General features: G+C 42.4%; 2 protein-coding genes across 7 annotated transcripts in view; one reads left to right on the top strand and one right to left on the bottom strand.

Annotated features, from left to right (window-relative positions):
* Positions 1 to 525: 525 nt before the first annotated feature.
* Positions 526 to 5,787, top strand: DONSON (DNA replication fork stabilization factor DONSON). The gene is made up of 10 exons (XM_015881864.3): positions 526 to 832; positions 915 to 995; positions 1,947 to 2,150; positions 2,519 to 2,697; positions 3,022 to 3,200; positions 3,295 to 3,418; positions 3,527 to 3,631; positions 4,126 to 4,324; positions 4,913 to 5,128; positions 5,379 to 5,787. The coding sequence occupies exons 1-10, from the start codon at positions 575 to 577 to the stop codon at positions 5,514 to 5,516; spliced, it is 1,683 nt and encodes a 560-aa protein (XP_015737350.2). The 5' UTR covers positions 526 to 574; the 3' UTR covers positions 5,517 to 5,787.
* Positions 5,788 to 8,764: 2,977 nt separating this feature from the next.
* Positions 8,765 to 22,660, bottom strand: part of SON (SON DNA and RNA binding protein) — a 45,271-nt gene continuing 31,375 nt past the window's right edge. For 3 of the 6 annotated variants that reach the window (XM_085528520.1, XM_085528528.1, XM_085528526.1), the window contains 4 exons: positions 14,534 to 14,681; positions 10,496 to 10,564; positions 10,283 to 10,398; positions 8,765 to 9,823 (listed from right to left, as the gene is read on the bottom strand). In XM_085528520.1, the coding sequence (XP_085384646.1) occupies positions 9,665 to 9,823; positions 10,283 to 10,398; positions 10,496 to 10,564; positions 14,534 to 14,681 (492 nt within the window). In that variant the 3' untranslated portion in view covers positions 8,765 to 9,664. Of the gene's footprint in view, positions 9,824 to 10,016; positions 10,201 to 10,282; positions 10,399 to 10,495; positions 10,565 to 14,533; positions 14,682 to 15,401; positions 15,482 to 22,660 lie in introns of all 6 variants that reach the window. The other 3 variants (XR_014939269.1, XR_014939268.1, XM_085528524.1) reach the window with 3 other exon arrangements.

Below are 22,660 nucleotides of genomic sequence, written 5' to 3'. Positions count from 1 at the left end.
TGGCACTGCCAGGCAGGGGGGCTGGAGCTTCATGATCCTTGAGGTCCCTTCCAACCTGGGTCATTCTGTGATTCTGAGGTGTCTCAGCTTTTTCTAGTGTTCTTTAATAATGCTAGCTGTAGATTGAGATACACTTGAACAAAAGTGTTCAAAAGGTCCCTTAAGCAACTCTTTCAAATGTCCATTGACAGATATAAGCAGTTTTGAGTTGATAGCAAGGCTGTGCAGCTCCTGGAGCTATAAAACAACCCAAGAAAGGCACACTCCTCAGCGCTAGCTGGGTGCCTAGCCCACAGCCCAACACAGCCTGAGGCCCTGCAACATTTCGTTGTGATATCAGTGCCAGCAGAGCTGAGCTCGGCCCAAGCTGGGCCAGCCCGTCTTTCCTAGGCTTTATTGAGGATGCTTTAGCTTGCTGAGGCTCCAAGGCGGCTCTCCCTGATGCCGGGCGCCCCCCAGAGGCCGGAGGAAATGGCGGCCGCCACCACAGCTCAGCGCCGCCCGGGGGAGGAGCCCGGCCCTGTTGGCGCCAAGCGGGGACGGCGGCTCCCGCCCGGCCGCTCGATTCCCAGCCATGGCCGCCACCGTGCCCGGCTACTCGCCCGGCTTCAAGAAGCCGCCGGCCACGCTGCGATTGAAGCGCAAGCGGCCTCGGAGGAGCGAGCCCGCCGCCCCACAGCCCTGCGGCGCGGCCCCGAGGGCCACCTCAGCGCCCGTCCGCCGCAACCCCTTCTCCAGCCTGGACAACGCGCCGCGCCAGCCGGGCCGGCGGCAGCAGGGGGAGCCGGCACCGCCGGGAGGGGGAACCGCCTCGGCTGCGCCTTTCTGGCAGGTAGAGCCGGGGGAACGGGCTCGTGAGATTCCTCTGTAGAAGGCTTTTGTAACGCTGTCAGCCTCATGCTTTTTGCCTTCAGTTTTTAGAGTCGGCAGGAGAAGATAAGCCGGCCCGGAGCGTGGGGCTCTCTGAGGGAACCGGCGTCCTGGAGCTGCCCGAGGTAGGGGGCATCACTTAACGCTTCTGAAACGCCTCTTGTTGCATTGGCCTCGGGAGAAGCCTGAGCTGGTTACCTGCTTAAAGAAGGAGACTGGCTCTTTAGTGGGGTCCGATGGGATAAGACGGCAGGAGATGGTTTCAGACTTAAAGAGGGGACGTTTGGTCTGGGTATAAGGAAGAAATCTTTTACAGTGGGGGTGGTGAGGCAGTGGAACAGGTTGCTCATAGAGGTGGTGGATGCCCCATACGTGTAGACACTCAAGGCCAGGCTGGATGGGGCTCTGAGCACCTGGTGGGGCTGTGGGTGTCCCTGTTTGTTGCAGAGGAGGTGGACCAGGTGGCCTTTAGAGGACCCTAAAAGGTCATCCCAACTCAAGAGATTCTATGATTCTATGTACTTAGCATCTGGTGGTATGCCTTTAGATGTACTAAAATGTCAGTGTTGGAGAAAATCCCCTCAACTGCCTAAATAGGAAAGAGAGTAACAGTCCTTAACAGGGCTTCAGGCGTGTTAGTGTCAGAAGGCGTGGGTGTCAGAAGCTTTTATAGGTTCAGAAACTTAAGCTCAGAGTAACTTAGAACTAGAAAGCGTCTCAAACCAAACTGCCCTGGAACTCCCCAACATTTTTTGTTATCCTTTGGGAAGTATGTGCTTCCAATTTAGTGCAACTAGTTCCTTAGAATTAAAACAAGGTATGGAGGGTCTTGTTAAAGTGAGTTGGACAGAAACTTAAGGAAACAGCAGGTTCACCTTGTCAAGGCTGTGGAGCTCCACTTGTTCCTTGTAACAGCCGCTGTCCTGTCTGGGATCTGCTCTGCCTGCCAGGAGGGGTGTATAAGCCATCATGGGAGGGAGCCTGACCACATGAAAACATGCATAGGTAGCTCCATCATTGGTTGTTTGATGTGATTAATGTTCCATGGATTAACTGATGGTATTTCTGTTTTTAAGGACCTTCATTTAGCCGTTCCTACACCCAATGTCCCCACCTCACCGAGCTGCGAGTTTCCTGCAGACTGGAGCATCAAAACACGACTTCTGTTTATGTCTTCTCAGCCTTTCACCTGGGCAGAGCATTTAAAAGCACAGGAGGAAGCTCAGGGATTTGCTCAGCATTGCAGAGCAGCAGAAATAAACTTGCCACAGACTGTACAGGTAATGAAACTTCAGAAGGGAGATGGAAGCTGCTGCTTTAGAAGGGGGAACCTCTGCACCTCTCCTTAAATGAAGATTTGCTTTAGTTCTGTTCTTACTTGTACTAAGAATAAGGCTCACGTAGACAGCTGTGTAATTCCATCCACTGTGTACTCCAAAATATAACCCGTGGCAAACTGGTGAGTGGTGCAGTTTCAACTGTGAGCAGTTTCCAGTCACTGCCCATCTTCAGCATGGCTTAATCCCAAACCTGAAATTTTATTGTTATTTTTTAGTATCTAATGCAAAAATCTTTTCTAATTCATCAGTTGTGGTGCTGCCTTAAATAAAGTATTTCTGTCCTCCTAAAATAATGCTTTGCAATCTAGGAACCAAGGCTGTGCACAGAACTGCGTTGTGCCTTTCAGCAGAGCCTTGTTTACTGGCTTCACCCATCGCTGCCGTGGCTGCAGCTGTTCCCTCGTATTGGAGCAGACAGAAAGATAGCAGGGAAGGCCTGTCCGTGGGCGCAGGATGAGGCCTTGCAGCAAGCACTGATGAGCGACTGGTAAGTGGAACCTCAGTGTGGGTAGTGAGATCAAGACCCTTGGGTTTAAATCAGTTCATAAGTTCCTTCTGTTTTTATGAGGATATGTTTGATTAATTGGTTGTTTAATAATTTTTGCTGGTCTGCACTTTGAGGATTGGGTTAAGCATTGCTTTGTGTGTTTAATGGCCTTCTCTGACCTCAGTTGTTGATTGGGATGGAATTCTGTGAATCCATCTGTTAGCAGGTTGCCTTTGATGCTCAATAACACGCAGCCAAATCCAGCCTGATCCATCAGCAGAGAAGAATTTCAATTACAAAATTGTTTTTTTCCCTCGTTTGCAGGTCTGTCAGCTTTACATCTCTATACAACCTGCTCAAAGCCAAGCTGTGCCCCTACTTCTATGTGTGCACTTACCAGTTTACTGTCCTGTTCCGTGCAGCTGGTCTGGCAGGAAGCGATGTTATCACAGCGGTGATTTCTCCCACCACCAGGGGTTTAAGGGAAGCCATGAGAAATGAAGGTGAGGTGAAACCACTCCGACTTAGATTTTTAGTGTATCGCGTTAGCTGTGCATTCCAGAACCACTCACTGCTTTCTTTCCTCTTCTGTTCAAGGCATAGAGTTTTCTCTACCTTTAGTAGAAGAAAGTAGAAGCAGAAAACAGAAAAACTCTGAAGAGACTTTGGAAACGGAAGTTGCTCACGACCCTGAAATGAGCAGAAGCCCCAAGGATGGAGAGTATGTCTATATACATCTTCTGAAATGGTGCAGTTCTGAGGCATTTCTGGACTGCTGAGAAACAGTCTGACAAAGGTTTACTGTCCTAAAAGCAATTCTGTTTCTCAGGGAAGCTGCTCCAAGTGATGATGATGATGATGATGGTTTCTCTTGGCTTGAAGAGATGGGAGTCCAAGACAAGGTTAAAAAACCAGATGCGATTTCTATTAAACTGTATCCTTTCTTTTCGTCCCACCACTTACCACCTGCAGCTGTTACCTTTTGGTGCATCCAAGAGGAGTGTCCTTCCAACCTCTGAGACCTAGCCTGCACCAGTGCACCATAAGTGGGGGCATCAGAGGGGCATCTCCAAAAGCAGACTCCTGCTCTAAACTGAACTGCTTACGGTTTTTTATGTTTTGATGCAAAATTCGTAGTAAAAGTAGGAGTTGGAAATTCTGTTTTAGTAACTGCTACTACAGCTGTCTTACTGCCAGCTGTAAGACACCAGACCTGGAAAACGTTCCTTATCTCACAGCTTTAATAATGGTAACAGTCAGGTGTAAGATGCTGCCAAATAATTGATGTAAGGAATCTCAATGAGCTCAAGGCTTGGTTTTTCAGAGATTATTTGATTTGCTTTAACGACTTGATTGGTCAAAGGTAGAGGGGCAGTGGGGTTTTGCTGTGCTTCTTAAAGTCTTTTTCCTTGACTCCAGCCAATTCAGTCGTAAAGAGAAGCATGAAGTGCAGGTGGATCACAGACCTGAATCCCTTGCAGTGGTAAAAGGAACAAACACATTCACTTTATTGAACTTCCTGATAAACTGTAAGAGCCTGGTGGCTGTTGCAGGTCCACAGGCTGGGCTTCCTCCCACTCTGTTGTCTCCTGTCGCTTTCCGAGGCGGAACAATGCAAACACTCAAAGTAAGTAACGCAGCAATCTCTATTTTCCTGTGATAAGAGGAAAGCTGAACCTACTTCTGGTGCAGCAGAGTGATTTTTGTTGCTAGAGCCTGAGTTGGCGTTTTGACTGCAATATGAACATCCTCCGATGTCATCTTCACCCATGTAACCTGTGCTGCTAAACTGAAACCCCAGTACTTTTACCTATCCTGATAGCTCTTAAGTAGACTTACCAGATAGTAAAAATGTTCTTAAAGGAATTGCCTTTGAATATTACTGAGATCATACTTCAATGGGAAATTGAGAGCCTCAGACTAGTTACTGTGAGAGGTGGTGGGCATTAAATGTTATGCTGCCTGTATGGACAGCACAGTCCTCTGCCACTGGCGAAGCTGCTCATGTGGCATCAAAGTTCTTCTGCAGATGATTAGCTGCTGTGTGTTAGGAGTTGTTAGAGATGCTAAAAGCCTAACACTCATACATACTGAAGATGACAACATTTAGAACACTATGAGCTTTTCATAGGGCTGTGGCACTGCAGTATGAAGGTGCATGAACAACAATCTTGATTTGGTTTCAAAACGTAACCCTGTGTGGTTTTGGTTTTAGGCTCGTAGTATGAATGCAAAAGCCAGGGTCCGCCTGGCGTATGAAGACATCTACAGCTTGGAGATCGTAGGCCCGGTCCTGCCTCATTCCCTCCACATGCTGACCATGCTGCTGCAGTCTGCACAGCAGGGAGCGTTCTCTGCAGCGCTGTATACACACGAGCCAACAGCTGTGTTTAACACTAATCTTCATAATGAGAGCACTGCCTTAAAGAAAGTAAGTAAACTAGAAAAGGTGACCTTTCCTGTTAGGGACGGCATCTTTATTACAAACCGTTGGGTGCTGAGTGATAAGCCAACTCAGTGCGTGGGTTTATACCCCACTGCGATCACCAGGTGGCAGTCGCTGCCTCATTATTGGAAATGGGCTCATCAGAAAAGGAGTTTCTAGCTCCCTAAAGATATATAGCTGTAGCATCAACATTTATTTCAGACAGAAATGCGTATTATGTGTTTCTCTTCTTCAGGAAACCATAAGCAATGACCTGCACAAATGTGGGCTGCATTCTAAGACTTTGCATCAGCTGAGTCAGGTGCCAACGCTGGGGAAATCTTCCCTCCGGTTTCTGGAGATGAAGGACTCTGTGTGTGCCTGGAGGTCCTAGCAACGTGCTGCTTGGAGGCCATGGGGCACAAAGCTCTGCACTATGCAGCAGCTGTGCTTCTGTCAGGCCTGCAGGGCAGCCACCCATGCTGTACCAGGAGGGAGGTAACCTACTCCAACATCACAGGCAACTCTTGCACATCATAGCAATAGATCACCTCAAAGGGCTTTCAAAGGAAATTGAGGAAAAGGCCCTGGATGCCTCCTTTTGTATTTTAGAAAGTGTGTTTTTAAATAAAATTTTATGAAAGTTTGCTTTTGCTTGATCTGAATTCAGGGTATTTTTCACATGTGTATATTCTACTCTGAAACACAGAATTTCTGCTACTGCTCTGTGTAGTAAGTAATGTGTAGTCACTTCTCAGGAGTAGAATTCTACCACCTGAGCCTGCCCACAGCGCTGAGCCAGAAGCTTGGCCTCTGAACAGCACAATAAACCTTTAACTCCAAAAACCAGCTGGATGCAAACACAGCTCCAATTGCATCTGATTGAGATTAAAAGGTTGGGATTCCCCAGAACTGCTGACACAAGTCTCCAACGTTGTCATCTTCATTTACTTACGTTAAAATGAGTTAAGACTTTTAACAGGCAGTTTATACAATGTAACATGCACCAGAACAAGGCAGAGCAACACAAGGTTATGACACTTGATGGAAGCAGAGAAAATGAAAGGGAGCAAGATGCTGCTGCTCTGTTCATACCAAGAGCCTATTTTCAGGCTTAATGTCATCTGTTATGCTACCACAGCTTCAGAGATATGTATAATGTCATTTATCACATAGCTATTGGGTAAGACCCTTCCTGAAGCATAAATAAGTAAACCTGAAGAGCAATGAGTAGAACACCATCATGCTTACACACTCCGGCAAGATTTGTAATTCTACTGGTATTCTGCATGGAAAAGAACAATGCTTGTAGTCATGCCTACTTTATTTTCACTACAGTGGCATCCTGTTCAGCTGTCATTCTAAAGCAGCAGTAGTCTGCTTGATGACACCTTTGGACCTAACAACCCAGCTCTGTAAGCAAATCACTGCAGATTGAGGCACTTACTTACACAAGTATTGCGTAGGGCTACAGTGCTACTGCACGGTAACTACCCTGATACCGGCAGAGTCATAGCACACAGAAGACCAGGGCGTCTGGACAACGTAGATGCACCTAGACCCAAGTCCCTACCTTGCAACAGAAAAAGGCAGCTTTAGATTTTTAGATCTGGGGTGTTGGACTGCTGGGGAGAAACCAACACGAATTCACGCCTGGCAGAAATCCAGCAGGAAGGCATTTCTCTGCCATTTCAAGGAGTCACAGACCATTCACTTTTGAGACAGCTGAAGTGCTCCATAAATAAACAGGTCCCGAGAGAGTGTTTCCTAGTTATTCTTTTTAATAGGACTACTTGTCTATTCCTGCATGCAAAGGACACTCCAACCGAATTTACAAACTGAACAGAAGGACATCTCCGCACTAAATGCATTTATCATTCTAAACAACAGGAATTAAACTAAAACAGAAACCTTGAAGTCAAGAAGTGCCATAATTGAAGTGTTACAGATATTAATAGTTTAAGTATTGAAAAATCAAAGCTTAAATCTACATACAGTACCACGTCTTTTAAGGCGTGAAATCCAGAATTTGCCTCAACAGTTACTTTTGAAACGGAGTCTTCTATGGGACTGAATTCATCTGTTCCTCAAAATGCATCTTTCCAATATACATGGAAGAATATAAACCCCAAAAGAACAAAATTAACAAAGTACAACAGATTATGTTCCAGATTTGATAGTGAACAGATCCGAAACCTGTGCTTATATGGTCACCGCGGACGGAACAGCGTGAGCAACACTGCTGCTGTTTTAGCTGTATCAGCAGACATTTGAACAGAAGCCTGAACAGGAGCTGCCTCCCAAGTCCTGAGTTAACTGCTTGGAGTCAGAAATCAGAAAGCTGGACTTGCCTAAGATGGATACAATCCCCAGTTCTCCCAGAGTCAGTCTTTCCATCGCTGTGCCATCTGCTTAGCTTTGTTTTTCAAATACACGCCTCACAACTTGTTCAGAAAACGAGGCAAGGAGATCTTCAAACAATTTTACACAGAGACTGAAGGTGAGAAGCCAAAGGGAGGAAACTTTAATTAGTGTCAACTACATCCACAAAAAAAGAAGAAAGAAAGAAAGAAAGAAAGAAAGAAAGAAAGAAAGAAAGAAAGAAAGAAAGAAAGAAAGAAAGAAAGAAAGAAAGAAAGAAAGAAAGAAAGAAAGAAAGAAAGAAAGAAAGAAAGAAAGAAAGAAAGAAAGAAAGAAAGAAAGAAAGAAAGAAAGAAAGAAAGAAAGAAAGAAAGAAAGAAAGAAAGAAAGAAAGAAAGAAAGAAAGAAAGAAAGAAAGAAAGAAAGAAAGAAAGAAAGAAAGAAAGAAAGAAAGAAAGAAAGAAAGAAAGAAAAAAGAGACAACTTTGCCACTTCTAGAGTGCTCTGATAGACTAATAAAGGGGTTTAATTCCTGGGTGTGTGGTGGAAAAGGCAGTACCATTTCAGTACCATTTCTCTGCTGGATGCAAAATGAGATGCTGGTACTTTTCCACTGAGGGCAAAGGAAGATACCTTGTTCAGTAACAGCTGAGAGAGCACATACAAATAATTTACTCTGCGGAAGAAGAGCTACTAGTAATTCATCACCTCCAAGATCCTATTGCCGTCACAAAGGTCATTCACTCTAGGCCTGAGCACAGCCTTACTGCACACAGACTGTAATTTGTTCCTGTTCCCGACAAAGCTCTGGTCAGCTGCTGTAACACACAAAACATCCTCAAAGACCTTTTGGAAATAAGCACCTGAACTACTGCAGTAGGGAACTACTGCTGTAATCCCGGCAGTCTGCTTGAAACAGACACATCTGGCAAAAGGTGTACAATGCCCTTTCCAATTCAAAGTGCACTCAGCTGAAGAACTAATACTTCTTAATTTAAGAGGGAAACAAAATAAAAGGAAAAAGCTTTCTACATCCTTTCCCTTATCGAACTGCCGTGACTCTGGATTCAGGTTGTCTCCTTGAAGGCAGAGAGTACCATTACAGAAAATGCAAGCCCAAGGAGTTGGTTTGGTAATAGTCCAAAGCAGGTGAAGTTGCCTAGTACAGATTCTGCAGCTCTAACGGCTGTTGCTACTCTTGTGGAGCAATACGTTTACACTGTGCGTTTCTTCAGAAAGCTCTTCTGGCATACATTTTAATTACTGCTTACTGACCAGTGATTAAGATTATGAACTTGTGCTGCTTTATTGACCAAGTTGGGTACAACAATTTAAGCATCATTCTATTCCCTCCCTCCCCCCAATCCAGTTGTAGATTTGTTAGACTTTAAAATTCACATTAACCACAAATCCATACAATCAACATCAGGCAGTGTGTTAATTTGTTTGGAATAGACAACTCCTTCACATCTCCCTTCTCAGAACATGCAGGGAGAGTCACTTTTACATCACAAAGTCTCGCTGGTTCCATTGCCAGACCTTCTGCCATCCCTTTTAAAGCAAGACTTTTGCCTCACCGCGTACGTCCTAAGAATATGAGCTGCATGGCCAGCTGCGGTGCACCACCGAGTCAAACCCCAAACAAAACTCAAAGAGAAGCGGCGGCATTAGCGCTGTACAACAGGGCTACTACCACGGCTCGCTCTCTCCCAGGGGTCACAGTACTGGCCCGGTATCTGCCCAGCAGTACACGCCAGCCTCGACTAGACTAAGGTAAGCTGCGTGGCCTTCTACCAGCTGTAGGCAAAAGTGCAAGAGTAGCTTTACCGAGGCCAGGGAAAACTGCAGCATAGTACAAAACAGTATGAAAGTGTTAACATTCCATATAGAGGAGAAATTGCATGAGTTTTAAAACAAGGGTTTAGATTACTGATGCCTCCAGAGTCTGTCGTCTGATTTAGTCATTTAAGAAATAATTACATCACTAATGTAAACAATATAAACATACCAAAAACTAAGTATGATTTAAATACATTTTGATGGTACAAAAGAAAAACCTGAAGGTGCCTGTACAGTTTTTACAATGTGGGAATTGCCAATGTATTTACAACATGAAAGGGCAAATACCATTTTTGTGCAGAGTAAAATTATCTGAAATAATGTCAATATAAAAAACAATATCTAGCGGTGTGAGGCACTCCTAAACATGGTGGTATTGACCATGCTTTCCTTTGGTACAAGTCCCATCGCTTGGAGAGCCGCAGTTGCTGCTGTGGCTTTAGCATGCTTCTTATTAAGGCTGGCAAAAGTAGGCCTGTATTCATTTCCATTGACTCTCACCTGTTTGAGACGGATGGAAAAAGGACACGTTAGGAAGTGCCTCACGTCTAGACTACCAGAATCACCTCCAGATGGAAATCATCAACACAAGATATCACAACAGAAAAAATAAACAGATCACATTCTAAGACACCTAGAAGTAAAAAATGACTGAGTCTTGCTCACTATCTTTACAATTGTATTTGCACCACACCTGCAAACAAGAAGCAAGAATATGATTCCACACAAGTTAATCATTTTAGTAAGCCGTGGAACGGTATCACAGTTTCTTGATGGATTTGCAGATTAATGCGCTGGAGAGACCTGATATGGCTTTCACAGAAACAGGGCTCTGATACTCTAGCACTGAGACACTGCCCAGCATACCCCAGCCACCTCTGGAATACAGAAATATAAAGATGAATTTAATATCACATTTTAATAGACAAGCTAACAGTAAACAAAGGAATTCAGACTCACCTTAAAGATGAAGTGTTTGCGATGATCAGGCCCACTATCATCCACCAACACAAACTCAGGTGGTGACCATCTTCTTTTGTTACAGATCTCCATCAATGCAGAAACTGGATGTTTGCCTTAAAGACAAAATGTATTTGAAATTTCAGTGCTGCTATTGGAGCGATCATTTTCAATGAACCTTCTGGGCTTTTTTGAAGACGATAAAAATCTCACCTGAAAGATCCTTCATCACAACGTAATGTCCAGATCTCTTTTGTGCCTTCTCTCCCACAGCAACAAGCCCTAGACAAAACATGAAGTTTGTGTATGTGATTCTCACCTTACTTATGAAAATACAGAAATCATAACGCATGACATGTATCAGTGGAGACAAAACATGGTGACATCATACAAATGCCCTTTCAGAATTCTTTCAAATTTCCCTTTCATCCCACATTTTTTCTTCCTCCATGCTACAGACCCATTCTTATGAGTGCTCCAGTAAGATTTTACACAACCAGCTAAAAGATTTTGGGTAGTCTTATGCAAGTCAGGAAACATCTCGTTTTCCAAACCCCCCTTTGGAGAAATACTGAACAAGAGATAAAAGAGATCTTCTTGCTCAGTACTAACATGTGTTGTGTAACCCAAAAGCGATCCAAAATCTTAACAGTTTGCCTACAACATACTAGGCATGTGAAGTATTTCTGTTAGACTATATAAACCATACCTAGCATGTCCTTTTATCATATGAAACAGTAGCATCACTTCCACTGTGCTTTCTTTATTTAGGGGTATTCAAATATTTATCTTTCATGCCCAAGTTCACAGCCTAATTACAGTGATTTCAGTCACACTGAAATATGAAGAACCAGAAAAACATACAACTGGGCCCAGGAGGAGTAACCAGAGGACAAGTTTCAGTGGAAGCCACTGTGAAACACAGAAGCCAAACACTTTTGTTTTTGAATTATTGCAAGAGCAAAGGATGAAGCATAACAACTGTCAAAAACATACTAAATACCAATAACTACACCATACTTACCAAGACACTCCTGTTTCTTTCTATTCATTTTGCCCTTACCTTAAATACCTGTAACTGAACTAAATATGTAGTGAATGGTGGTTCAAAACTTCTCAAGACTTCATTCCTTCAGTATTGCTTTGTTCCTTACCTCTTTGTTTCTGTTTCTTGCTTTGATGAACAAAGACATGGAGATACTGCACTTGTTTCCAGTTCCTTCCCTGTTCCTTCAACTTTTTTTTTTTTCACTTATTTGTTTTACTTGAAAAGAAAGCCTTTCTCTCCTTACCAGATTTTCATCCCAAACAAAAAGCTCTTGCTTCATTCATCTGCATTAATACTGCTTTTTCCCTCCCTCCACATCACCATCACATTCTCCACATCTCACCCCTGGAAGCTCAGGATAAATACTCAGAAAGGCTGCAACAGACTCCAATTAGTTCTGCTATTTGCTGAGAGCTGGTGCACCAGGCTTCTTCAAACAGAAACAACAGCAACTTAACGGACGACATCAAAGCACAAGAATGTTTCTGTTTCAATGCTGTCTCTCAGAGGATCACAGATGTGACCTGATGTCCAGAAAAAAGAAGGTCTAATGGAAAACTATGGCACAGGCAGACCTTCTGATTCTTAGTACAACCCACTTAATAGTTCCTCAGCAAACTGCTTGTTCCCATATCTAAAAACAATATTTTTCTTTAGGGATAAGTTCTAAAAACATGGAGGTCTCTGTCTGGCTTGTGTTTTGAACTAGTTGGGGTTTGGTTTTGGTTGTGTGTTTGTTATTTCTTTGCTTTGTTCTTAAATAATCTGGTCACTTACTGACAGACCTTGTAGAAAAACATCCATCTTCTAGTGGCATACGTATACCAAGTGGCTTCTTCCAAAGTCTTTAAGAGTCCTTAGGCCTCCACGCTGAACTTAAGAAGGTTTGACTTTCTACACATGTAAACACTAAAGAACACTTGTGTATGAAGAAGTTCTTCACCTACTTGTCTTGAATATATATATAGTCAATGTTCAGCTACTCCTTTACAACGCATGAAGCCCTTGCTTCTCCATAATGCAAGCTGTCACTTACTAGTGTTGGGCCAAGTATAAATTCTAAGTATTCCACATCAACATAACACATTCAGATTTTTTTTGTGAAAGTAATAAAACATTTCATCTATTAAAAACATAATATATTATAAATAGATAAAAATTAAGCAAAACTCATCCATCATGAGGATTAACAGTAATTACAGATGAATCTACCACATGCCAGAGACTGCCCTCTTTTAGTTCCATCTCACCACCTCCCCGTGTTACTAAGCAGACACCAAGCTCTGTTACAGACTGCCCAGCACAATGCAGATCTGATCCTACCTCACACCTTATGGTTTGACCCTTGAAATTTCAACTGAAAATTCCACAAGCACTGGGGAGATCTCTATCTGAAACCATATGAAGACCCTGGTATACACTTTCTAAGATGTGAAACTTGAGCTGTAACAGAGCTGCGTAGCACAAAAATTGTTTTAATTTATGAAACAGTCACAGGCTGTGCAACAATACTGCCTCTTCCCTGTGATGTGACATGATGCAAGCAATACAATTAATAGAGCTAATTCTTCCCTCCTCATCACAAAAATTCACTGCTGTGTTATAAAGGCTGTTTAAAAAAATAATATTCAAACTGACCATTCTCTTTTTCTTCCCTCTGACTGATATTCATAAAACTACACTGAAAGAAGTCTTACCAGCACAAGACAGCACCTACAAAGACCAGAGCAACTGAGTAACAGTCAGAACGCTTTTCTAATAATTTCTTGGTATTCACTGTCACCAGAGTATCTTTTCCCACTTTAAGCAAAAAGGTTGCAAAGAAAAACAGCTGAAAAGCAAGTCTGCACGTTGTTCACGCTAAACTGAAATGTACGTATTATTGTGTTCTGCATTTTCAAACTGTTGCACTTCTGTTTATAAAATTGTATTATACTACTAGGTCTTAAGAACTTGGAAAGCTATAGGTATTTCCCTAACTTAAGATTCCTCTTGTTCCACCTTCATATTCAAACTGAATTATTTAATATTTTAACCACTGGTCTGATCAACCCAGCAGTACTATCTCTGTACTGAGATCCAGCATCTCTATAAATAAACTTCCTGACGTTTGCACTTTTATGCTTTGTTTTCTTCTAAGCTCAATTATGAGCACTGACTGAAGTGGGCACAAATCAATAATTCAAAGCATTTCATGCTTTCATATTAGTTGTGATCTATGTAATATGTTAAAAGATTTGGGATTTTTTACTTTTTGTTTTCACTGTTTTTAATATTGAGGAGAGAAACCATAAGGATGACTTCTGCAGTCAATGTTAATTTGTTTACTTTGATAACATGCACGACTGAGTAATTAAATGATAAATTCCACATACTTTATTTGAAGTTTTAAAAATATCTGTAGGCATTTCAGATGGAAAGCCTTTCATAAACACCTCCTCTAAATACAGACATCACATGGAATATGCTGACAAGATGGCCACCTGCCTAAATCATGTTGTCAGTTAAGAAGCAGCTCACTGCCTGCAAGTGAAAGGCTTATTCTCTTCAATCAGATAAGGCAAGTGCAACAGTTTTCCACCTGTGGCCATGAACTTTATAAAGGAGAGGAAATGGACATTATAAAGGAGGAGAAATAATAAATGAAAGCAAGCAAGGAAACTTCACTGCAATTGAGCAGAGGCAGCTGTAACACGATCAGATTGGGAAATAGAAAAGCAGTTAGATCAGATTTCTAGGAAAGTAAACAAACCATTTGGAAGAGCTAAAAATCCATGCGACATTCTCTTCATGAAAGGACTTCAGCTGTCGCCACAGTTTAAAGACAATCAAGCATTCCACCTTCTACCCTGCCCCATTTCTGCTTCAGCCACTTCCTCTAGGCCAACCACAATGGCTTTTGAACCATTTATTTCCCTGTCCTTGCCTTCTCTATACTTCCAATTGAAGTGTACCTCCTGTTTAAGAACCACATAGAAATACTTTTTCAAGAGGAAGGCGAAGGTTAAGGGAAGTAAATGAACTTCTCAAAGAGTTAACCAGTGTAAGGACAGGACCTACAAAAGCAGTACAGGCCTAGAAAAACCAGTCATTGTTTTTGCAGGGAAGCTGTACCTAGAAGCTTAATATTTTCAAGTTATTTTGCCTACCTTCAAAAGAAGCCTAAGTTTATACTATCATAAAACACTTAAGGAAGTGCTTACCTTTTCGATCAGTCTTAAAATCAACCATAATAGGCTCGACACTGCCTTCTTTGTTTTTTCCAAGCCCTTCTCCTTCTCTCCAGCCCATTTTTCTCATCAGCTGAGCTCCCATTCCTCCAGTTACAGGGGCTGCTCTTAAGAACTGATCCTATCCAGAAAAAGAGAAGTAAAACAAATCCTAAAGTTAGGACTGGGTTTTTAGAAACCAAGCAGGAGCTTCCAAAAACGTTTCTAACAACCTTTCACAGTCTCAATTCAGAAAAATACACCTTAGCTTTATATACAGCTGTATAAACCAGAATTCACGCAGACACACAATACACAAATCAGTATCTTCAAAAAAGAACAACTTAAGAAAATTCTAACGCAATCCGAAAGTGGCAAGTGACCCATTTCCGACGTATGTACTTATTAAAACAATAACCGTTCATTTCTAAACACACTACTTTGGTTCCAGTGCATCTCTTCTCATCTTGTGAATGGAGGCAGTGTTTTAACTGTTTAACTGGCAACAATCATGCCAAGTGTACCTATTTATTGAACAAAATACAAGCACATTTAGTAATGACATACAAATAAGTGTTTACACGTATTTTAAATATAAAAAAAAAATCCCCGTTTTATTATACAGCAGTTGCACATTCAAGTTCTACTCTGAAAATCCACATGACACAGATACAGGTTTCTCTTTCCTCTTTTTTTAAAGGCAAAAAGGCGCTTAGCCACACAGTTTAGCAGCAGCAGTCGTCACATTCTTTCAAATCAAAATTAATACAATAGTCGTTAACTGTTGAAAGCTTATAAACAGAAATCTTAAAAATCTGTTTTGATGTAAAGAACTTTAAAAACTCCTTAAATGTTTACGTACCTAGGCCTCGATGGCCGCAGTGTTGTGAATAGTAGGGCTGGCATTGACCGTGGCAAGAAGGCAGCTACAAGGATTTGACCCTGAAACAAGTTTCCATATAGAGGGGTGAAAGTTCACAGGTTATTCTGTGAACTATCATCTCTCTTCTGCCCCACCCGCTGACCCAAGTAAGTAAGTCAATCATTTCCATCACAGCAAAAAATTGCTTGGCTTAAAATATACAAGTTTACACACTGGCACTGATAAGTCCATCAGGTATTTCTCATAGTAGGTTAGAGGATACAATGCCTAATATTTTTGTAGAATTTTCACTTACTTCCAAAGCAAATTAATAGAACCTTTTTTTTTTCCTTTATTTTTGAGTTTTGCTTGCAAAAGTAAGAATTTCTAAGATTTGGACAAAAACTGATTGAGTTCCTTGGTTTCAATTTGTATGTAAACAAAAATCAGAAGTCTTACTTTTGCAGAGACCAAGGATAATATTTTTTTTAAGGGGATTAACTGTCCATTATTTGCAACTGACACACACTAATGATGCATGTGTGAAATCCCCACTATCCAATGGTGGTAGGAAGTTTAAAAAATAAAAATAATTAAAAAAAAAAAAGACTAAATCCTTAAGATTGAAGTAAGACTTCTCTGAATATTCACCTATTGAACAGTGAAGTAAATTCCTATCAATCATGCAACTGGATGCTGGGTGGTTTAATATCAATGTGTTCTGGTGGAAGAGTAAAGAGGTTAAGCTCACATCTCCCATGAAAATCCTTTTTTGACTGGTGCAGACCATGCAGTGTGCGTGTACAGAGACAATCGGTCCTTCAATACAGACTGCCTCAAGCTATAAGCCTAGAGTAGCTTTTACTTACTTCCATTTTCATCCTCCCCTCTCTTTTCCAGGAACCTCTCATAAGAAAAGGGCAACCATGCCGAGAATGATACAAACCCCAGTCAATGTCACCCTGGGTTCCGATTCCTCTTTTGTACCTGCTTTGCAATAGTAGAATTTACAATACGAATATCTGTTTCATTACCACCAGTGTGTACGCAGTTCACAAGTGAAAGAGTTCAATTTCTCAGTGAGGCCCTTTTAGCTTTCCCAGCACACCTTCCAAGGCAGTAACTTGGGGGTCAAAGGTAGTGTGCAAAGAAAAACAATCAAAATAGTGCTATTCAGAGTCAAAAATTAAATCACTGAGCTCCTACGTTAGAAATTATCAGAGATCAAATCAATTCCAAATACTGGAAATAACCAGTTTTTAATTCTAAAATGTAGTTCATTAAAAAAAAAAACAAACTTTAAAAACAAAATCTAAAAAACAAAACCACATGTGTCCTAGCGTTCCTACCGGATAATTTAAGTACCAATTTTTACATATGCTAACTCTTTAACATGCACAGCATAACCAACACAACAAGTGATTAGAAATGATTGGGTTTTGTTTCATTCAGAACGTTTTGTTTCATTACAGAACAGCCATAGTTGTACATCACGTTGCAAGGCTAAACAAAGGAATTCTACCAGCAATATGAAGGGAGCATGGAGAAGCTTACTTAGGTTCAGGTTACTGATGAAGCCAAGAAGGCTTTGAGCTGGGAAAAAGAGAGTTCCTCAAAACTTTATTTTTTAAATAACAAGTATGTATCTCCAATGCCATCTGTACAATTATATTCTGTGTACCTCTTTTCTCTCACAAGTTAATACAGATGTGTTTGCTCATTCCATGGTTTAGCGGAGTATGAGTAATGACATTTGAAACTGTAAAAATACTATAATGTTAATAAAAAAGTAGAGAAATAAGATCTTTTCAGTTTTAAAAGCCATAGAAGGATTTGTCCCAGACGTACCTGATAGTGAGGTACCTCTGCAGCTCCAGCCCATAAGGAGGATATCAAATTGAGTAGCATCCAGTACAACTAACTACAAGTTTCTAAGTTACTGGTATCAGAACGAAATAATTGGTCAGAAAGTAACTATAATCTTTCTAATACCAATTCTAGCAGAGCAGCATGAAAATGTGATGTAATTCTTTTGTATTGAATTCCATGATGTCAGACAAATAAAGCACAATTCTGTTCTGCCAGCAGATGGAGACAACTAATAAGCCAAATTCTTGCGCCGTTACCTTTTCTTTATAAAGCAGGCTACACAGTGAAACCTGATCATTTCAGAGTTTTTTCAGTAATTCTAAGTAAAAATTGTGCCTGTTTTTAAACTACATTAGGGCAATATACCAGGAGAGAGGGCAGAAATCAACATTACTAGCAAAATAACCCATGAATGTCTGAATTACCATGCAAGGGCTTTAATGGGGGAAGAGGGGGAGAGAAGAGAAAAATGGTTTTACAGCCTTTTGAAGAAAGATGCTGCAAGTTGGACAGTCACCATTATTTGACTGCAACACCTGTCTCTGAATAAAGCATAACATACAGCATCAAATGGAATAATCTCTAAAACAGCACTCACAATGTTCAAAACATTAAAGCCACGAATATTTGAGAGATCTTAATGAACATTATCAACTGCTGTTGCTTCGAGAAGAAAATATCCTTCTCACAAAGCTGACATGGCACTAAAGCCCAAGCTCTCTACTAGAAGGAGGGTTTCTCTCTTTTGAGCAATTATTTATTAAACATAACACAATACAGCCTTAAAGGCTCATAGTTGGACCCTTTCAGCTGTAGGTCGATGGGCTGCCTGTGAGATTACTCTAAGAATGACTCCACAGAACTTATAAGCACAGTACAAGTATGTGAGAAGCAAGGTGAAACTTGCACCGCAGCTGAGGATTCCACGACTCTAATGTTTTCAGCAGCAGCCACAATCCTTCTCTGACACAAGAGGGAGATAAGGCTCTGGGCAGCCTGGTCTGGTGGTTGATGACCCTGCACATAGCAGAGGGGCTGAAACTGGATGATCATTGTGGTCCTTTGCAACCCAGGCTGTTTCATGATTTTGTGATATATTCCTGAAGAATCCCTACAAATGCCTTGCAAGGACTACACTCACAATCAGCTTTAGAAATTTTCTTAACAGCTTATGCATACAATGAATAGAAACCAATTTGTGGTTAACTGAAAAATAAATAAATAAACAAATAAATCATTTTTCTCTGACGAATGTCATGGTTTAATAATTTTGTAATTTTTGCTATCAGTATTCCACATCATAACATCATATTAAGCATGAATAATTTTACTGAATCTGCAACTTACAGAAGAAGACTACATCTCCCAGGGAACAACACGATAGGTCACGGGACCTGGACTCTATATTAACTCTGTCGCAGAACAGACTGACCTCTTTCGAGTTCTGGCGTTCAGGGGAGTGTGTGGGAGCCTTCAGCCGTTCGCCTAGATTCACAGTAGGCCTCTCGGTTACGGGACTCATTCTCTCTCCTATTTTGCTTGATTCGTTAGCTCAATTTTCAATTATATTTTATTATATTGTGTTATCCTGTATTTCGATATAGTATTTAGTAAATAAGTGTGCCTCCTTAGATCGTTGCCGCTGTTTTCTTTTCCTAATTAACTTTTTCCTTTCGGCCTAGGGCCCCTCCGGGGCCTGCGGCCCCTGTCACGGACGCAGGTGGATTTTAGTTCAAACCGTGACAGATTTTGGTGGAGGATGCGGGCATATTGAGTTGCTGTTTTTCTGTGTTTTCTTCTGTTGCTCTTTTAGCTTTTAACAGAGCTACGAGTTTTTTTTCCCTGTTAAGGAGCTATCTCGTGTTTGCGATTCTGCACCTGCGAGCTTGACCTTGAAAGTCCAGGCGGACTGCCAATACTCCGGTATATTTTATAAACACTGCTGAGCTTTGTTTTCTTTTACTTTTTCTCTCTATTGGAGGAAAAAAGATGTTTTCTCTACTAAATTTGTTTTACCAGGGACTGTGTGCCATTGGTTCCTTTTTTGAGACGCTCCGAACATATTGGGCCATGTTTAAGCTAGCCACTTTTTCTTATGGAGCTATACAATTGTATAATGAATTGAAAGCATGGTTAGCAATGCTCACTTCGTATCTGTATACAGCTCCAGAGGGAGCAACTAATGCAACTAATTATACAGAAATGGTGATTTTTAAGCGTGCTCCTCTTTCTTTCTATGAATCCTTTATGCAGTTCTTGAATGATCAGTGGGCCACACTCTTAATCTCCCTGATCTTACTGTTGATTATTGTAATAATCTCACTCAGTATCTGGATTTATAACATCCGGAGGAAGTCTTCCCTAGAACCAGAGAATACTGAGTGGCAGGGAATTGAAGAGATTCTCAAAGGACAGACATCTTCAGTGTTATGGAGCTTCACTCCTGAACACTTGAAGAATCCTGAGAGTTTGATTGCATATTTGAGGCAGGAATGTTGTGGCTCAGGCAGATCTCAGGAGGCACAAATGATTTTGGGCCTAGCTAATGCTTATTGGGCCTTAGTCAATACCATTCCTGAGAGAGAGAGTCTTAGAGCTGAGGCAGAAAAACTTTGGACTGAGAAGGTAGAGAGAGAAAAAGCTTTTGAAGCTGAGAGAAAAGATCTCCTGTACCAACGAGACTCAATCTGGTACGAGAAAGAGAGTCTTAGAGCTGAGGCAGAAAAACTTTGGACTGAGAAGGTAGAGAGAGAAAAAGCTTTTGAAGCTGAGAGAAAAGATCTCCTGTACCAACGAGACTCAATCTGGTACGAGAAAGAGAGTCTTAGAGCTGAGGCAGAAAAACTTTGGACTGAGAAGGTAGAGAGAGAAAAAGCTTTTGAAGCTGAGAGAAAAGATCTCCTGTACCAACGAGACTCAATCTGGTACGAGAGAGAGAGTCTTAGAGCTGACGCAGTAAAACTTTGGGATGAGAAGGTAGAGAGAGAAAAAGTTTTTGAAGCTGAGAGAAAAGATCTCCTGTACCAACGAGACTCAATCTGGTACGAGAAAGAGAGTCTTAGAGCTGACGCAGAAAAACTTTGGGATGAGAAAAGCTCCCTGCAATCCCAACTCAACACTCTCCAGTCCGAGTACAGCGCCCTCCGGTCCGAGCACGACGCTCTCCAGTCCGAGCACGGCGCCCTCCGGTCCGAGCACGACGCTCTCCAGTCCGAGCACGGCGCCCTCCGGTCCGAGCATGACACTCTCCAGACTGAGCGCGATGCCCTCCGGTCCGAGCATGACACTCTCCAGACTGAGCATGATGCCTTCCAATCCAACTGCGACACCCTCCAGTCCGAGCACAACACTCTTCAGTCTGTGCATAATGCCCTCCAGTCCGAGCATAACGCTCTTCAGACTGAGCACAATGCCCTCCAGACCGAGCACAACACTCTTCAGTCCGAGCATAATGCCCTCCGGTCCGAGCATAACGCTCTTCAGACTGAGCACAATGCCCTTCGGACCGAGCACAACACTCTTCAGTCCGAGCATAACACTCTTCAGACCGAGCACAATGCCCTCCAGACCAAGCTCAACACTCTCCAGACTGAGCGCGATGCCCTCCGGTCCGAGCATGACACTCTCCAGACTGAGCGCGATGCCCTCCGGTCCGAGCACGACACTCTCCAGTCCGAGCACAGCGCCCTCCTGTGTAAGTGCGTCGATCTCCAGGTCAAACATGACTCTATTGACTCGTTGTACACTGACCTCAAGGCCGACTACAACGCCCTCAAAGCCAGTCGCAGCACCCTCCGGTCTGTGTACGACGAGCTCCTGTCTGACTACGACGCTCTCCAGTCTGAGCACGACGCCCTCCAGTCTAGTTATAACGTCCTCAGGGCGGAATGCGACACCCTCAAGTCTGAACCGTATGTACTCCAACTTAACCAACCACCGGGGGCACCAGATACAATGTTGGTTGCCCCTGTAAGAGGGCGAAAAACAAAACGAGTTTCAACTCAGATAGAGAAAATGCAGAAGGAGTTAGAAGAGCGGAGGGAGTTAGGAGAGCAGGACTCAGGAGAGCAGGGGGACTCAGGAGAGCAGGGGGACTCAGGAGGTCAGGGGGACTCAGGAGAGCAGGAGGAGTCAGAAGACCAGAGGAAGTCGGCGGAGCAGAGGTTGTTAGAGCAGTATAAGAAGATGTTAGAGGAGGAGAAGAAGTCAGAGGAGCAGAGGAAGTTAGGAGAGAGAAAGTTAAGAGAGAGGAAGAAGGAGGAAGGTCGCCTGGAGGAAATAACACAAGCGTCAGAGTCAGGGTCAGAGTCAGACGAGGAGCCAAAAGCTAAATTTTCTTTACGAGAATTTCTCGAGTCCAAACTTATAGATGGGGCAGCCTCATCAACACAGCTGCCAACATTAACACCTGGGACTCCTGATAGAGCAAAAGGTGAGCAAAGTATTACGACCATTATTGATCGATCTTTTAAACTGAGTGAAATTCGAGATCTGAGAAAGGATTTCACACGTCAGCCAAAAGAAAATATGGTCACTTGGTTACTTCGCTGCTGGGACAATGGTGCCAACAGTGCGTGGCTCGATGGCAGTGAAGCTCGCCAACTGGGTAGCATTTCCAGGGACTCACGTGTGGACAGAGGTATAGGCACATGCCAAAATCAGTCCTACACCCTCTGGAAGCGGATGTTGATAGTGGTAAGAGATAGATTCCCCTTTAAACGGGACTTGGAGCCTGAGAAAAAGAAATGGACTGATATGGAGAAAGGTATCCAATTTTTGAGAGAAAGGGCTCTGGTGGAAATGCTCTACAGCCCCCAGTTCAATCGTAACAATCCAAACCAATTACATGATCCTGAAGCAGTCCACGTTCCACGACAAATGTGGCGTGACTTTACAAAGGCAGCTCCAGAAAAGCATGCCAGTGCACTTGCATTGGTATATGGCAAAGGGGAAAGAAAGCCCCTTGTAAATGAGCTAATTAGCAGACTTCAGGAGCTTGAGTTATTTATAAGCGCTACAGAAGTTAAGCTTTATACTTCAGCCATTGTCCAAATGGAAAAAAAAATAGTAGAAAGGTTAGACAAAGTGGAGGAAACACAAAGTGATATTATTGACAAATTGGCTAATGTGCCTGATGTAGATGAATCCACGGTGGTACCAGATGATGGAAACCAGGATTTCCACGATCGCCTATTGAGAGAGCTAAACAACATGAGCTCCTCTCGACCTGTATCATCGAAAATCTCAACCATAAAAAAGAGACGTCCTCGTATTCAAGCAAATGACAACGATAAGACACCTCGTATTCAAGCAAACGACAATGATAAGACCATACGTTTTGCTTTGTTGTATTTCTTGAGTAATCATGGGGAGGATATAAAGAAGTGGTA

The sequence above is a fragment of the Coturnix japonica genome, chromosome 1 (assembly GCF_054131305.1).
Source record: "Coturnix japonica strain WE chromosome 1, WE-NBRP24, whole genome shotgun sequence".
NCBI classification, from domain to species: Eukaryota; Metazoa; Chordata; class Aves; order Galliformes; family Phasianidae; genus Coturnix; species Coturnix japonica.
Note: the sequence above shows the minus strand (reverse complement) of the source record. Positions and strands in the feature narration are given on the sequence as shown.

Excerpts from the sequence above, each read along its gene's own strand:
- DONSON (XM_015881864.3), top strand. The coding sequence starts at position 575 with ATGGCCGCCACCGTGCCCGGCTACTCGCCCGGCTTCAAGAAGCCGCCG. Across the intron at positions 833-914 it reads CGGCTGCGCCTTTCTGGCAG|TTTTTAGAGTCGGCAGGAGA; the intron begins GTAGAGCCGGGG and ends TTTTGCCTTCAG. Across the intron at positions 2,698-3,021 it reads CAAGCACTGATGAGCGACTG|GTCTGTCAGCTTTACATCTC; the intron begins GTAAGTGGAACC and ends CCTCGTTTGCAG.